This window comes from Cariama cristata, unplaced genomic scaffold, assembly GCF_000690535.1.
Source record: "Cariama cristata isolate BGI_N322 unplaced genomic scaffold, ASM69053v1 scaffold12839, whole genome shotgun sequence".
Taxonomy (NCBI): domain Eukaryota; kingdom Metazoa; phylum Chordata; class Aves; order Cariamiformes; family Cariamidae; genus Cariama; species Cariama cristata.
This window is the reverse complement of record NW_009634107.1, coordinates 1-16,198: the sequence shown is the minus strand read 5'-3', so window position 1 is coordinate 16,198 and position 16,198 is coordinate 1. Positions and strand designations below refer to the sequence as shown.

The 16,198-nt window shown below is 47.8% G+C and overlaps 1 protein-coding gene across 1 annotated transcript; it reads left to right on the top strand.

The window, feature by feature from the left end:
- Positions 1-4,477: 4,477 nt before the first annotated feature.
- TEKT3 (tektin 3) lies at positions 4,478-11,468 on the top strand. The gene is made up of 7 exons (XM_009707042.1): positions 4,478-5,017; positions 5,557-5,640; positions 7,169-7,239; positions 7,489-7,629; positions 8,873-9,095; positions 10,019-10,173; positions 11,252-11,468. The coding sequence occupies exons 1-7, from the start codon at positions 4,478-4,480 to the stop codon at positions 11,466-11,468; spliced, it is 1,431 nt and encodes a 476-aa protein (XP_009705344.1).
- The last annotated feature ends 4,730 nt before the right edge of the window (positions 11,469-16,198 follow it).

Here is a 16,198-nt window from a genome sequence, read left to right as displayed (position 1 = left end):
ATTATCAGCCCTTCACTTGAAAAGCCACTCCAGACACTATGGTGAGACCAAAGCTTCATCCATTTTGATGTCCCCTGCTGTCCTCCTCTGCATCGCGGTGCTTGTGGGTGCTTCCCCAGAAAGTCCTGGTCTGTGTACTTTGCACCCGTGGGCCATTTACAATATTATCGAATTATTATTGCTTAATTTAGCAAATACTTCAAAAACCCTGTGGTTGCCTACAACAATTAGTGGTGTCCCTCAGTGTGCAGTGATTCATCTGAACAAAATTAGCTCCGGGCAGGGAGTGCAAGGAGGCTGGGAGCGTGCAAGGACCAGCGAGCAGGGCTGGTCCGAGGGTGTGTGCATGTCCTGCTGAGGGGCAGAGGCTGGCTTGCTTTAATTGAAATTATTTTGTCTGGTTTAGCAATAGAATAGCAACTTGTGTGCTGAACTTTTCATTTAAGTTGATTCTTCACCCGGCTAAAGCAAGACATGTGTTTAAAGTGAAATCAAAGTGTGCTAAACTTTGTATATATGAAACAGTAAGAGTAATTTTTTTATGTCAGATCTTTGGCAGCAGAGGCATGGGTTGCTCATGGAGGCCAGCTCTGTGTGTGTGTGTGCACAGAAAGCAGGAGAGGTGGTGTAGGGTGTCATTGCACTCACAAGAAGCCGTAAAATATTTTGGTACAGTCTCAGTCTGGAGCTGCAATAACTGGGAAAATGAGAGGAAACTGAAAAAGTCTATGAGAAGACTGAGTATTTGATGAGCCATCCACATAGCTCACAGTTAATATAAAGCGGTAAAATGAAGCAAATGAAAATGTTTCCTCTGGATAAAGTGGGACACAGAGGTCCTCACAGCAGACCTGATGGGTGTTTTCGAAAGTTGAAGAGAAACCCCCTTGGGTTAGCCAGAGCAGCTGTGCTAACCCCCACCGGGCTCCTCCTGTTTCAGTGCCTCTTCTCAGGCTAAAACCTGAAATAACTGGGGAAGGACCCTCTCCCAGGAAACATTCCCAATGCCACCGGGTGACTGCTGCACGATGCCCTGGTGCTGCCTGAGGCTGTGCCACGGTGGGGCTCCTAGGGACTCTGTGCATCTCCTCACCTGGAGTGCCAGCACCCCCACCCTGGTGCACCCCCCCACCCCAGCGAGGCTTCTGCCCTGCCACGAAGCACCAGTGCTGGCACCGAGTTGCCCAGTGAGGGCACTGGTTTGTCCATAAATGCCATTAGGATGCCCAAGGGCTGTACTGGATTGCCCATTGATGGCACTGGGGGTTGTCCAGGGATGGGAGCAAGTTGCCCAGCAAAGGCACTAGGTTGCACACAGTCAGCACTGAGGTGCCCAGGGGTGGCACTGGGTTGCCCACTGAAGGCACTGAGTTCGTACGATCATAGACTATCTCAAGTTGGAAGGGACCCACAAGGATCACCCAGTCCAACTCCCTGCTCCTTGCAGGACTACCTAAAACTAAACCATATGACCAAGAACATTTTCCAGCTGCACAGCAGTTGCCCAACAGCTGCACATGGTTGCCCAGGGGCTGTACAAAGTTGCCCAGCAAGGGCGGTAGGTTGCCCAGGGTAGGAACTAGGATGCCATGTAAGGGTATTTCCTTGCCCAGATGTGGCCCTGGGCTGCCCATCGAGAGCACTGGGCTGCTCAACGGCTGCATTAGGTTGCCATGGCAGCCAGAACACAGCGATTGAGCATTCCGTGCCCATGGCAACGCTCCCCTGGTCCTATGCTACCGTTGATACCCAGCATGCCTCAGTGCCTGGCAGTCCTGCCACCGAGCCTGACAGCACAGTAGTGAGTAGCAGCCCCCCCAGGCACCCCCAAATTCCTAGAGTGCACCCGGCAGCTAAGGGTGAGGAGGACTGGGAGGGAAGGACTAAAAAAAGCAGGTATTTCTCCTAATCCCCCATCCAATATCTCTTATATCATCCAAATACCCAAGGCAGGTGGTCGGTGGCTCCCAGCGTGTGTCCGTGTTCAGGGGTGGTAGAAAGTGTCACCCTGGGATGGCTTATCCCAAGGGGGATGCAGGGGCATTTATTTCAGCTGGAAATACAGGGAAAAGTAACTTCAGTCCATTCCCAAAGTTTTTTCCTCCCTTTCTTAAGCATGTGTCTGTCAGTATCTGAAAGGGAATAATTTATTTGCAGGGGTGGGAGCCAGGGAAGCTGTCTCCCACTCTCTGAATGCTGTTTCTCAGGTATAAATAAGTGGTGTGGAGCTAGGGAAAGTGCAGTCGTTTATCCCCAGCAGGGACAAAGGGGCTGAAGTGACTGGTTTGTGGGAACCGGCACACACAGTGGTTTTTGTTGGACCTGAGCACAGACATTTTGTCCTCAGTTCTGCCAAACTGGCTCAGAGGGTTGTGTTTGCAAAAGGTTTTTTTTTTTGCTAAATTTGAGGGTGTGAGTTTCCCACTGTCTATCCCACAGCCTCTTTGGCCAAGCTGGATCCTGGGGTGAGACTCGGTGCCCACAGCTATGCTGCCCTCAAGTCAGGTACCGGGGTAGCCCATGCCAGCATGGCCAAAATTGGGCAAGGCTTGAAAATACAGTCCTCAAAGTTCAATGATTTCCCAGCTGCAGCCTGTGCACTTTTCCCCTCTGACTCATCCCTATTTTTCTCCAGTTTGCCCTAGCTAAAGGACCTGTTATTCTCCTGTATTTGCCATTCATTTATGTAATAGCTGCATTTTGAGAGACTGTTCATCTGAATGCATCAATTCATTACAGCCACCGGTGAATGCAAAAAGTCTCTTAGCTCACCTGTCCCCATAGCTAGATGTTGGGAAATGTGGAGTTTAATGAGTTGTGTTGATTGCTCAGCATCTGATGTAAACGGGCATGGCTTTAAGAGAGTCAACGGGCTGCAAGCATCTGGCATTAAAGAGAGTTACCATCCACGTACAGTAAGAGCAGCTCACAGGCAGAGCCTGCCTGTCTCTGTGTGTCTCCCATCTATCGCCTTTCAAGCTTTCCAGTAGGAAAGTGTTGAGTCCTTGGTCCTGCCCTTGTGCAGAAAGAGGCATTCTTTGTCGCAGAGGTGACTAAAATGAAAGAAATTCTCTTTCCCAAGAGTTTTCTGATTTTAAAAATAAGCCAGTCTCTCTCAGCTTGCCTACACATGCAAAGCGATCAGGGTAGCCCAGGAGGAGCAATTAAACCTCTAATCATGTGATTACTTCTGTGGATGCTTTGTTCTAGAATAAAAGTGAGTTTATTTTATGCAAAAGTCCCATTTTTAAAGGAATAAAGTCAATTTCATGCTGCAACAAACAGGATTTAGCACATGCTTTATGTCAAACCCCTCTCCCATCTTGTTGTAGCACACCAGTGCCCTAATCTTTCACTGGGGCTCTGAGCCAGGCTGGGAGCAGTGGGGATGGGACGGTGTTAGGGGAAGGACACGTCCCTGCAACATGGTGGCTGGTTATAACAGCCATAGGGACTTACTCTGCCGGCGGGTGACACCCATAACCACACAAGAACTTCATACCGAGCCCAATATACCCTCCTGAGGGTTCGTCCTCAGATGAGGTGTGTTAGGTACATTTGGCAGCCCTCTGCATTATATTTCTGATAATAATTGATGGATAACCTCGATCTGAAAAGAGCAATAGTACCCACAGTGCTGTACGCAGTTATTGGTAGCAAAATCTTCCTGTGTGGCCATTTCTCCTAGGCTTACTGCAAGGCTGGTGTTTACGAGCTACTCTGAAAAGACTTTGTGGGATATCTCCTTTCCAAGAGCATTTGTTTTACATCAGGTGAGCCATAGACATTTTTCTTCCTTTGCAAGTCAAGAGATGGCTGTTCTTTTTAGGTTGAAATAGGGTGGGGGTGTGTGTTTCAAATTTGGATATAGTCCTGCAAAGCTCAGCTCACCTGCAGATTCCTCACTTGAGCATTTAGTGCAAGACAAAGATGATGAGGATGGAGTCCCTCACCCACAAATCCTGCTGGGTTGGTAGCAGCTGTGTGTCAAAAGCTATCGGGGCTGGTAATGCAACTTCTAAAGGGAAAATTGTATCTGGACTACTATAAAATCAGCAGATATGCCAGCCAAAAGAAACAAATGAACAGCAGAGAATCAGCAATGACAGCTTTACTGGATTGACAGATTTAAGGAAAATGAAGGCATCATATCTGTCATTCTCCTTAGCAGTCGTGATTTGTTTCTCTCTGCATTTCAAGACCTGACATCAGATACTAACAGCAAAGTCAAATCCTTATATCTACTAATGCTTGGGATGCTGTCAGAATGGATTTGCTTTCAAGAGTTTTAGGCCTGTACAGGCGATGAGTCGGTGCTGTGTGCATTGCTGTTTATATTATAAGTTGCATATGTTGCTGTAAGAAGTAATGCGAGTGCAGGAGCTTATTAAGCGAGGTTGTCTTCTTCTGTCTCCTTTGTGCAGGACACATACCTGAATAGCAGGGTTCACGACTGACTAGCTCTCCCTTAACGGCAATGTACGCCCATCCGAGATCGACACCTACCAGGTTCCTGCCTGCCATCAACACCATGGCTTCAAGCTATAAGAACTGTTTCCCTGACTTCCCCTTGCCTCAGAGCTTCAGCCTCCCTTGGATGCCCACAGCCTACTATAAAGCAGCTGCCATCAACCCAGCTTTGGCTCCCTTTTCCAAAAGCTCCCAGGGGTCAACCTCCAGCAGGAAACTTCCTTCGGTTTCCACCAGAACAAACTGCTACACCCCTGACGACTGGTACAGGGCCAACCTGACCAACTACAAAAAGTCGGAGACTTGCTGGCACAACGCAGAGCATCTGACAGTTGATACCTCCTGCATGATTAAGGGCAAATACCGGCGGACAAGGAAAGCCCAAGCAGAAAGCACCAAAAACCTGGGAAGACGTGTCAACGATATAGAATTTTGGAAGGCAGAGCTCTGCTGTGAGTTGAATGAGATCATCAGGGAGACAAACGGGCTCACAGACATGAAAAAACAACTGGAGAGGGCCTTGGCTGAGACAGAGGCCACTTTGCAGGTAAGCACCAGGGTGCTGCAAGCTGGAACCCACTGCTGAAACATCTGCAGCCATTCAAACATCAAATTAAGTTTCATTGCAGCTCCTCCATAACATCTAGAAAGTTTTTACTAAGAGACCATTAGTTAAGTTAGCAATAAACAAATCCCTCGCCATCTGTTGCATCCCCTATCAGCACATGCTGAGCACATCAGAACAGTATTTGCTTAACCAAATATTATTATAAGTGTTATATCCAAAATCCTGGGAGACAAAAGCCCATGTCTTACTACGAGGCTCTGGCAAGGTCAGCATCAGGCCTGACACAGGTCCTTAAATTCAGCTGTGGTTGCACCAGGGGCACGTGTACTCCCTTATGTTGGTTTAATGCTGATGTTGCAGCTCAGATACTCGTTGTCAGCTAAACCAGCGGCCCTGGGCCCTTTTTTTCCCATGTCATCATCTCTGTGCCCACCTATAATTTCTTATCTTACGACTTGACATGGGCACCATCCCTGTAGGGAACCTTGCAGCCAGCAGTGATGGCATGTCCCCAACAGGTCACTCAGGAGTGCTTGCTTCACCGGGAGAAGAGGATGGGCATCGACCTAGTCCATGACGACGTGGAGAAACAGCTCTTTGTAGTAAGTTTGGCAACACAGACCATATGCTAAAGTTATTTTTACCTGAACTACCCTAAACAGGTTTTGCAGCCCTGTTCCTGAGCTGGTGAGGTGTTAAAACTCTTCAAACTCCCAAAACCTGCTGGGTCAAGGGACACTGTTCCCCCATGCAGCAGCATGCCCACGTGGTGTGGGTAAGACTCGCCCTTACAGAAGAAAGCATAGCTGAAAACCAGATGTGTGTTTGTATAGGATATCGGGGTCCTCCATCCTTCTTCAAGGAGTTTGTGAGACTGTCCTGCCTTTCAGAGCCCTGCCAGACCAGGATCTATATGTATCTATATCACATACAAATGATATATCTCTATATTTATATATATATTACACGCATCTGCATACACAGATATGGAGATGGCAGCGTGTGCCCGACAGCTTGTCTGGTTTTCCCAACTATATTAGTTGGTCTAATAAAAGATATTACATCTACCCCCAGGTTTGCTTTGCTCAGAGCAGCGTGGCCACAGTAGGACTGCCGCTATGTGTGCTTAGGCAATGTATTTTATAGAAATCATAAAAACATGCACTCCTGCCTGCCTTTATGTAGTCTGCTTTGAATTATGAATAAAATGCAAACACGATGAGACTTGGCACAGAAGATGGGATCCTAATACAGGGTACAGTGAAATACAATCACTGCAAAGGCATCGTGAAATTGGGAAGGAAATTGCAGCCCCTGGGACTCTGAAGCCACTGCTCTGTTAGAAGATTTTTTCTTATGAGTCAGGCCCTAAAAAATTAAAAGATTATTTTAAAGGTCATGAGATTTGAGAGAAATAATCAGAGCTGGTATCTCCATAATGGTGTTTTGGATTTTAAGTGTTTGGGATGCATTTAGGCCGTGCTTTTCAGCTGGGTCCTGCAGACAGGAGGGCTTAAAAATTACTCGTTTTGGAGCACTAATCATCTGCCTCCAGTAGCTGGGGCTTCACAAATGCAATAAATTTGTGCCAAAGTCAAGTGAGCAGAGAGTAACACATGACTGGGGATTTACACCAAAGTAAAGTGCATCTCCTTTTGTCCCACATGGATGGGATTTCTCGTGGGGAGGAAAACATTTTGGGAGCAATAAGGGCAGATGCTGACTGGGGATGAGAATGTGTAGCACTGCTGGTCCAGGGAGCCACTATGCCTGTTCATATCAGGTCAGGATCCGTCCCTGTCTCCCTATAGCAGAACTAACCAGCACTTGACATTGATGTCAAGATGAAATAACACTTGGAAACCCACCCTGAAAGCGAATTCAGAGGCCATGGCCCTGGCCAGAGCACCCACCAGTCCCTTCCCTGTCACTGCACACAGGCTCAGCTGCACAAGCATGTGCTGGGGCTGAGGGGCACTTACTTTCTCCACTCCCTGCCCCTTTGCTTTGGGCAGAAAGACAAGCAGGCAAGTTCTTGCCACGTGCGAAGTTGGAAAGGCCGGAGGGGATGAGTGTGACCAGGACGACTGAGTGTAGACACTGACGGGGTTGTGCTTTATCTTTGGCCAGGAAGCTGACGTCATCAGGTCCTGCCAGGAGAGGATGCAGCAGCACCTGGATAAGGCAAAAACCCAGATTGCGTAAGGAGGAGCTCCTTATCTCTTGCTGCAGGGATGATATGTGTTTGCAGTTGTAATGTGAACCCCCAGCAGACCCCTACCTCTACCCACAACCTGCAGGCATAAAACCCATGCAGGCTCCATGGGAAGCAGGCAGTGATGCCTGGGGAAGCACGGAGCTGCCTAGGTGGGGGCTGCAGGGAAGTGGGATGGGGAGGAAACCCTTCCACCCATACATCCCCACCAATGGCTGTTGTTTGTGTGTTGAAGGTCTAACAGGAGGGCCCAGCACGAGCTAGAGAGGGACCTGGCCAACAAGCAGGCAGCCTACCACATCGACAAGTGCCACAACCTGAGGAACACCTCCAAGGGCATCAGCTACTACCGAGGGCTGGAGCGGGTCAATGCCACGTGAGTGCACACCAGGCAGCACGCGAGTGCTGAAGCCATCCCCATGCCTCTCCCTGGTAGGGAGCTGGTTTTCCCCAGCCCACTGTAAAGGCACGTGTCTCTGCACGGCACATCCGTCCCGCCCGCAGACACCCACGTCGGAGGGGCCATTTCTCTCCGCTCACCATAAATGCAGATAGCAGGATGCTGAACATCCAGTGGGCGAAAGCGAGTCCCACCTAATTAAACATTATACCAGGGTTCAGAGATCAGCCTGCAAATGAATTCAGTCCAGCACCTCTGCACAGCTCATTAAGTTTATGCATATTTTCAAAGATGTGTCAGTGCTTGCCTGAGTGCTCTTCATTGACGTAAAGTCTGGGGGGTTCACCCCTGCATGGAGAGGGCCTGGCAGGGAGCCGAAATGACACAGAAGAAAGAAATAGAGAGCATGGTCCTGGGATAGAGCTCAGCTGCTTTTGGGTGCCAGGAATTTGGCTTTGGCTCTTCAGCAGATGAATGGTGACCTAAGCCAGCACTTGCAGAGATATGCCCTAAGTGGCAAAGGGCTGAGGGAATAAATCTGCTTCTCACACAGATGCATGCAGTTTATGGAGGGACATGGATTGATTCAATTTTTCTAATGTTTGACTAATTATTCACAGTAGAGCTCAGACATATTTAGACAGGCAAATGAATGGCAAAGGACTGATGCTAAAATTCAGAGGGGGGTAAAATGTGCCGAGGATCAGCATGTTTTAAATGGAGCTTATGTGGTATTTAAGTCTTTTGTTGACCTTGTTCTGGACTACTGCACAGGCGTGAACTTCATCCTGAATGCACAAACAGGGAATCGAGTATTATCTAATGCTCGTTCAGTTTAGTATGAAACTGAGGTAAGTTATGAGCAAAATGAATTGACTGCAATCTGCGCGCTGTTGTGAAGCTGGGAATCACTTGGAACTTAAATGCCTCGAATGTGTAAATACGAGGTCTGATTAAAATCTCCATCTTTCTGGAGGAATCTTTTGTTTGTCTGAGCTTTGCTAAATATCACAGTTGTCTTCATGAACATGTCATCATTGGATAAGTATTACTGAACAAATCGTGTCCAGACGTTTCACTTTCATGTGGTCAAATTAAGAGCATAGATTTAATCTACATTTAATCCATGCTGCTCCCTGGCAGGGTCCATGCCTACCCACAGCCAGCTTCAGCAGCATGAGCTTACCAGGGGCCTCTCCTTTCCCTCCCCTCACCCTAGGATCTCGGTGCCGGAGTCGTGGGCCAAGTTCACGGACAACAACATCCTCCACTCCCAGAGCGAACGGGTGGCCTCGGCCAAGCTGCGGGCCTACATTGAAAATCTGCTGGTGGCAGTGGCCAACGAGATGTGGCGTCAGTTCAACAGGGTGAACGTCACCTTCACCAATTGCATCGCTGAGACAGCCAATGCCAAGAACAAGATTCAGATCCACCTGGCCAAGGTAGCCTGAACCCCTCCCTTTCGGTGTGACACCGACATTTCCCAGTGACACAATCCTCCACACAGACCTGGTCCAAGAAAAGGAATGGTCACTGCAAGAAGCTGATTATAGTATAATTCTCTGTTTGAAACACAAAGTATTGGAGACTCTTCTTGGGGCAGGATGAGTTGGCACAGTAACTTCCATCTCAAGGGACACTGTATTTTGCTAGTGCAGCCTAGCTGACAGCCTTGGCAGCACAGGGATTTCCAGCAGAAAATACAAAGGCTGCTTGCATCTCCTGGTAGTTACTTCAGAAAAGCTGCCTGCCCTGCAGAAAGTCTTTGCTGGGCTGTCTGCCGGGGGGCTTTGCAGGCTCGCTTCTCCTCCAAGGACATGCATTCAGTCTCAGTGCTCTGTGTTTGCTGCATGGCTATCCCTGGGTTTCCTGCATTGCTTTGCCAAGCAGAGGAAGTGGGGATCAGTGATGGACACCTGGCTCGGAGCAGTGGGTCTCATGGAAAGCTTCCTGAAAAGTGCTCGAGACAGTATTGATTAACTGAGCAGAGACTGGGCTTGCAGCACTGCGGGCTAATGCCACATCCTTAAATAAGAATCCATTAAAAACTTACCCTCTGTTAGTTGCTATTGATGGATGATCAGTTCCTGCAAGCAGTAATTTTGGGAAGCTGGTAATTCAATAGATCCATCACTGCTCCAAAAACCTCCTCTGATGTGACAGCAACAGCAAAGAGAGACTTTTCCCCGAAGAGAAATCTCTGCTGGATCTGTGCCTTGATATGTGGCAGAGTGACAGTGGTCTGAGCCCAGGGTCTGCTTATTGAACTTGGTTTTTTCTGCAGACAGACAGGAGAAAAGGGAAATTACGTGGTCACTTGAGAATATATTTTTTAATTTATGCATGTGTTTCTTTTTCACGCCAGACACTGCAGGAAATCTCCCAGACCAAGGCGAACATAGAAGAGATCCAAACAGCCATTAGGCACATACAGCCTCCGTTAAAAGTGGCTCAGACCCGGCTGGATAAGCGCACGTGGAGACCAGACATAGAGCTGTGCCGGGACACTGCCCAGCTCCGGTAAGGCAGGAGTGCAGGGCTGGCAGGGTCCTTGAGGAGTCACTGGTGGTAGCACTGAGGAGCATCACTAGATGACAAAATTAATCATGTTTCTTTTTTCTAAATAGTCCTTCTATAAGTGCACTGATACAATCAAAAGCAATGAGCAGGTATCTCAGCCTTTGGGTGCCGGGAGAGCTCTGCACCCATGAAGGAGGCTGTACACTATGGCCGGGTACGGCCTGATGCCACCCCATGGGGGGCTGGATTTTTCCCACTTGGGTAAACTTCATCTTCTCTTCTGCCTGCTTCCCTGCGGTTGGATGTGCTCGGTTTTGAAGGATAAACCCTTTACTCTCCAACAGGCTTGCACTGAGAGCACTCAGCTCCTTCCTTTTGGGTAACTGCCAGGAAGGGTGCACCATATGGTGAGGCAGTAAGGGCTGTCCTCCCCTCCCCTGGGGACACTGGAAATCCTTTCAAGGACATAGTAAGCTCTTTGAGATTGCATCCCAAGGGGCTGTGGAGAAGCAGGCTGCCCTGAGTGCCCAGCACACCCCCAACCCCCCCACCCCGTGACACCCCAAACCTCACACCTCCTCCTGGGAGCCCTCTGGGCATGACTCCATGTGAAGCCTTTTTAAGGCCATTTAAACCCAGCCTCAGAGCCTGTTTAGCCTCTCGCACACCATTGTTTTTTCCATCCTCCACTTGTTTCACATTCACTTTTAGCCTTTCCGTGGGTGTGGGGAGGATGCCTGCACAGGGAAATCCAGGAGGGTGAACCAACAAACCTGCAAAACCAAGCAGGAACAGGAAACCACAGCTGCTCATCCCTCTTCTTGGTGCCACGAGCTGCTCCCGGAGACGTGGCTGTGCATTGCCAAAGACTTAGAGCAAACTTCACCATGCCTCCTTGCTGAGGTCCGGAGGTGCTCTGCCCTCAGCATTCCCATGCATCTGCCAGAAATGGGGGGTCTGAGTTATTCTGAGCACACCGAAGGGGGAAATCCTGTGCCCAAGGGGCCCACCAGCAACACCCTGCTAGAAACCACCCCCGTGATGGGACTGTTACCAGGGGTTTCTTGCTGTTTTTCAGCCTTGTCGATGGGGTCCATGAAACCGATGAGACAATCCAGAGCCTTCAGGAGCAGCTGAGAGACACCAACAGCATGCTGCAAATGCTGGTTCATGCCAAGTCGGTCTTGGAGCATTACGTGGCCGTCAAAGTCAACTCACTCTTCATCGACGAGGTGAAGTGCTTGGGGATCCGCAAGACCTTTCCCAGTGCTGTGCGGCGGGTGGGTTACATTTAGGCTGGGCTCAGCTGAACTCACGGCAGCTGTTGCAGAAGGTATTCCCAGTTTTGCTAGGATGCATTCCCAGTTTTGCTAGGATGTTTTGAAAACACATGATTAGATTTTCACTTCCTGATCAAAGCCCTAAGTAGAAATTAAACAATGACTTTGTGTGTTACGTGGTTTACCAAGATTTTTTTTTTTCCCTTTGGTTTTTCTCTTTCCACTGCTCTTTCACGGTGTGCCAGAAAGTTGCTGAAAATATCCTGTATGCGACTAAGAGTAAATCCACCCACGGGGGTTCATTCCTACCCTTTCAGTCTGTGATTTTAGGGAAAAAACTGTCGTGTCTTCCTCCTTTTGAATCTGTCTGATGTGGAAAAAGCACAAGGGGAAGTAAAGCTACTTGTCAGAGTAATTAGCTGTTGACATCCATAATGTATTTTTAATGGTGCAGCAGCAGAAACACAAACTATCCCATAAAGCGTTGCAGTATGTTCTGTTCCCAAATAGAAAAACTTGCATTTTAACCTGATTTCTAATGATAATTTTCTTGCTTTTGAAAAATTTTAAATGTCACCTAAAATGTCAGTGCTGGGGTTCTTAAAACAAGGAAGTACTTTCGACTAGCTAATTGAAGAAAATGCTGTGGTTTTCATTTTGGTGAGTATGGATTGGTTCCTAATTTAACTTCTTGCATGTAGTTTGTTGGTGGAAGCACCAAAGCACTTTGAAGATAAAGAAATGAATCGGTCCTTAAGTCAGCCACCCTGACTGCCATGATACCTGCTCTCTTGCTGTAAATCAGACCTATTTTACCAAGTATTTGAATTTTCAGAGGGATAAGTCTTTAATCAATCTGAGGTTTAGTGTGAAAGTCACTTTGCACATTGTCTCCTTAAACTCACATGTCACTTAGAAACTCTTGAATCTTGTAACCTAAGCAGAGTTGAGCTCAGCCTAAAGCCTGTAGGCACCAAGAATCCCAAAGAAGCAGAAGCTCAAGTCTCTTGTCCTCCCTTGGGAATCCCGGGCATGGACCTCCTGGCCCAGTGTGGGGGCTCTTGGGAGCTGAGACCATCTTTTCTTGTCTCGCATCCCCAGAGGACTCCATCTCACAGCACAGGTCCAGACAGACCCTCCCCACTCTCCCAGGGGCAGCCCCCAAGAGCTGGAACCTGCGCCAAGGTCCTGCCCCGGCCTCAGCATCTTGGCAGGATCTCTCCTCACAGCAGCAGCCCTAAACAGGAAGCAATTGTCTTTTTTTTTTTTTTTTACTGGTACTTTTGTCTCATGGAGACTAAAAATAGATTTCCTCTACTTTGTGTGTGTCTTGGAGCCAGAATCCATCAGAGACAGCAGCCACCCTTTCTAAAGAGAAAATACAACCGTAAGCAGGAAAAACTGTCCAGCTCATTGCACCTTCCCTTTCTCCACTTATCTCCCTCCCTAAAATAAGCCGATGGCATGCTGAACTCATAGGGACTTCCAGTTTTTGTTAGTATGCTCACTAGCCTTTGTCCTGCTTTGTGCTGTTATTCTCCCCACGTTCCTTTACTGAAGACTTTCACAAGCCCCAGTGATTTTGGCCACTCTGATGTTTTGAAGCCCCGCTCCAGATGGTTGGTTTTCAGGCAGAGCTGTTTGTTTTCTTTTTTGAGAAATGAGCCCCATGAATTTGGCCCCAGCTGAGCTCTGGGAAGCAGAGGCACCCACGGTCTCCTTCTGAAAGGCCCATGCTTTTAAGTAACTTTAGCGAAGTCCTGGCATCAGCGAGAGCTTCACATTCATTTCACTTCCATCTTCATTTTTGAGTCACATAAAAAAATACCTGCACTCCGTTTTACTATGAGGGCACACCAATAACAGTCAGCACCCAAAGTCTCATATTTTCTCCAATTTTGCTTTGAGAGCACCCCAAACACTCATCTTGCCCACTAGCCCAGCTTCTTTAAGGCTTTCTCCTAATTGACAGCATTTATGTGGTGTTGCAATTATCCGACTCTAAATTTTATCTTGCCATCCTACCCTCTCGATGCTGCTTTACACAATATTGGCAATGCATTTCTTTCTTCCATTTGAGCCATGACCAGAGGAATTTCAGTTGCAGCTTCTCTAATTTCTTTCACAAATACTTTCCACTTTCCTGCAGCAGATTTCCCAGACATTAGAGAATTCCCAGGTCCCTTTGGGGTTTCATTCTCTCCGTGCCAGTTTTCCGTAAGTCGACGATATTGATGTTACTTCTGGTAGCTGATACTCTAAAATCCGCCCCCCCTCCAAGCACTTTGATCATGTAATCCTACATGTGCTTCAGTTTGAGTCTTTTTTTTTTTTTTCCCCCTTGCACAATGTGTCCTATGCACATCCCATGACAGGAGCCAACCCTGCCACAAAACTCCTGTAAAATGGGCCTTTAGGGAGAGGGTTTTGGGGGAAATTCCAATAGACACGTGGCTTGTGGCAGTGTCTCCTGCACAGGGATGGATTTGCCTCCCGTGACTGAGCTGCTGGCAAGTAAAGTTGCTTGGTTCAATCACTGCAGGGTTGTTTTGCGGGTTGCAGCCAAGCCGCTTCTATCTTTGATTATACCAAGTGCATAAAACAACTGTCCTGCCTTCCTGCTTCTGATGCGTGAGGTGCCTTTGCTTTCCCACCATTAAATGATTTGCTTTGATAGATAGCTTCTAAATAGTATCCTCGGCTGCCTTTCTGCACTGATGTGATACTTCCTTCCTTTAAATGCCTTCACTCTGAAGAATGACATGCCTGCTTTTATTGCTGGCTTTATCAGCCAAGTTGCCGAGAAAGTTGTGGAAATTCCTTTGCATCCCACAGCCATATTCCCACCCTCCTGCATCATTCCAATAAACCCTGCAGAGCTGGGTTTGTAAACTAATCGTTTACTGATGGGAGGAAAGAAAATAAATTAATAAAACCAGGACAGCGTTACTTCATGCAAGCTAAGCTTCATGTCAGTCCAGGAGCCACTTGAATAGTCAAGGCCAGTCTATCAAGAAGCTGTTCAGAAAGGAGGCTTGGGTGGTTTTCTTGCCTAAGAAAAGAAAAATCATTGAATGTTCTGGAGGAGTCTGATATGAATTTGGGTGAAATGAAAGCTTGCCAAAAGACATGTTAACAGTATATTGCGTAACTAATGCAGATTACTATGCTCGAGGGAGAGAGCATTCCCCAAACAGCATCAGCAGTCAGAAAAAAACCCCAACTCATTGCTATTGTGAAATAAAAAAAAAAAAAAGGAGAAAACTTTGGGAAAATGCTAAGGAAAATTTGGGCAGTGTAGGATCATAGGAATGGCTGTGATGGCTCAGACCAAAATCCAGCAAGCCCTAGATTCAGCCTCTGACAGAGCCAACAGAAGATGCTTAGATAAAAGCACCAGAAGGCGGCAAGCACCCTGTGATACTTCCCCAGTCTACTTTCCCAGCTCCAGCAATTAGTATCTCAAGGACTTCCTGAGCTGACAGGGCTGTCCTTGAATTTAATATCCCCCGATGGATTTGTTTCACATGGTCTTGTTCCAGTTGTTCTTCGAGACCGTGCAGACGTGCAGTATCCGCTGTCTCTCAGCAAGGGAGCTGCAGGGGATGGAGCATCATCACCCTCAGAGCATCGGTGGTCATTTTTGGGATCCCGGAGGGGACTGAAAAAGTGGCCAGACCTGGGACTGCTGAAGCCAAAAGTGTAAAACTCAATAGCTTGGGCAAAAAGGTGGCTGCAGGCTGTTTCAGTTCTGTAACCTTTGTAGGCTCAACACAGGAGCTCACAACAGGTTGGTTCCTTTTATATGCTGTCAGCATGCAGGAGATGGGCACAAATCACTATTTCTGAATATGAATTTCTGAATATTCTGAATTTCCTGAATATGTTCTGACATACAGAGTGGTGTCCCAGCTGGGAAGCTTGGTGGGTTTTTTTGTTTGTTTTTGGAGTCAGTGGGTAAATTTTGGTTTCATTGAAGTCAGCGGGATTTTCTCCAATGATTTCAGCCTGACTCTATCAGTGATAACAACTGGCTTGGAGTTGAAAGTAAAAAGTTGGGTTTGGGGCATGAATGCAGACAGGACTAAAATATTTTATAAATTCTTCTTGGTTTGGTGGAAAACAAATGTCAGGAAAAGTAAGTAAATGTCTCCAAGATGTATTAGACCTCTTGTCTTAGAAGTTTGCTGAATTTAAATGTCTCCCCTTCCACTTTTTTCTGCTTGAAATGGCTTTTCAGATAGCCATTCCACTAGTTTTACCAGAAAAGGTAAAACCCCACTCTCTCTCAGTGCGTTTTGATCCAAACAGCGTTTTACACTGGAGAAAAGGCCCACTCCTTTCGCCGCCCTGCCGTGGGGTAGCCGTGCGGCTCCCTAACCCGCAGTGACACCCATTCCTGGGGCACACAGCATCCGCCTTCTCCCTGGCTGAGACCCAGCCGCGTTTGTCCCTCCGTCCCCTGGGGAAAGGGCAAGCTCCTGGCAGCCCTCCGGGCCCTGCTCTTGCTGCCAGCCGGGGACGAGCTCTTCAAGGTGGAGAGCCTTCCCTCAGCCCTTCAGCGGGAAATACTCAGTTATTTCTCTCTCTGTGTGGGTTTTTGTGTATATATATGTATGCACGTCCGTTGTTTGCAGGAGCACTATAGGTTCTCCCTAAAATGCGACTCAAACCATCTATTGCTCTCCTCCCTTCCCTAGTATGCTGGTTTGGCGGAAACAGGACCAATTCTCTTTTCAGCAGAT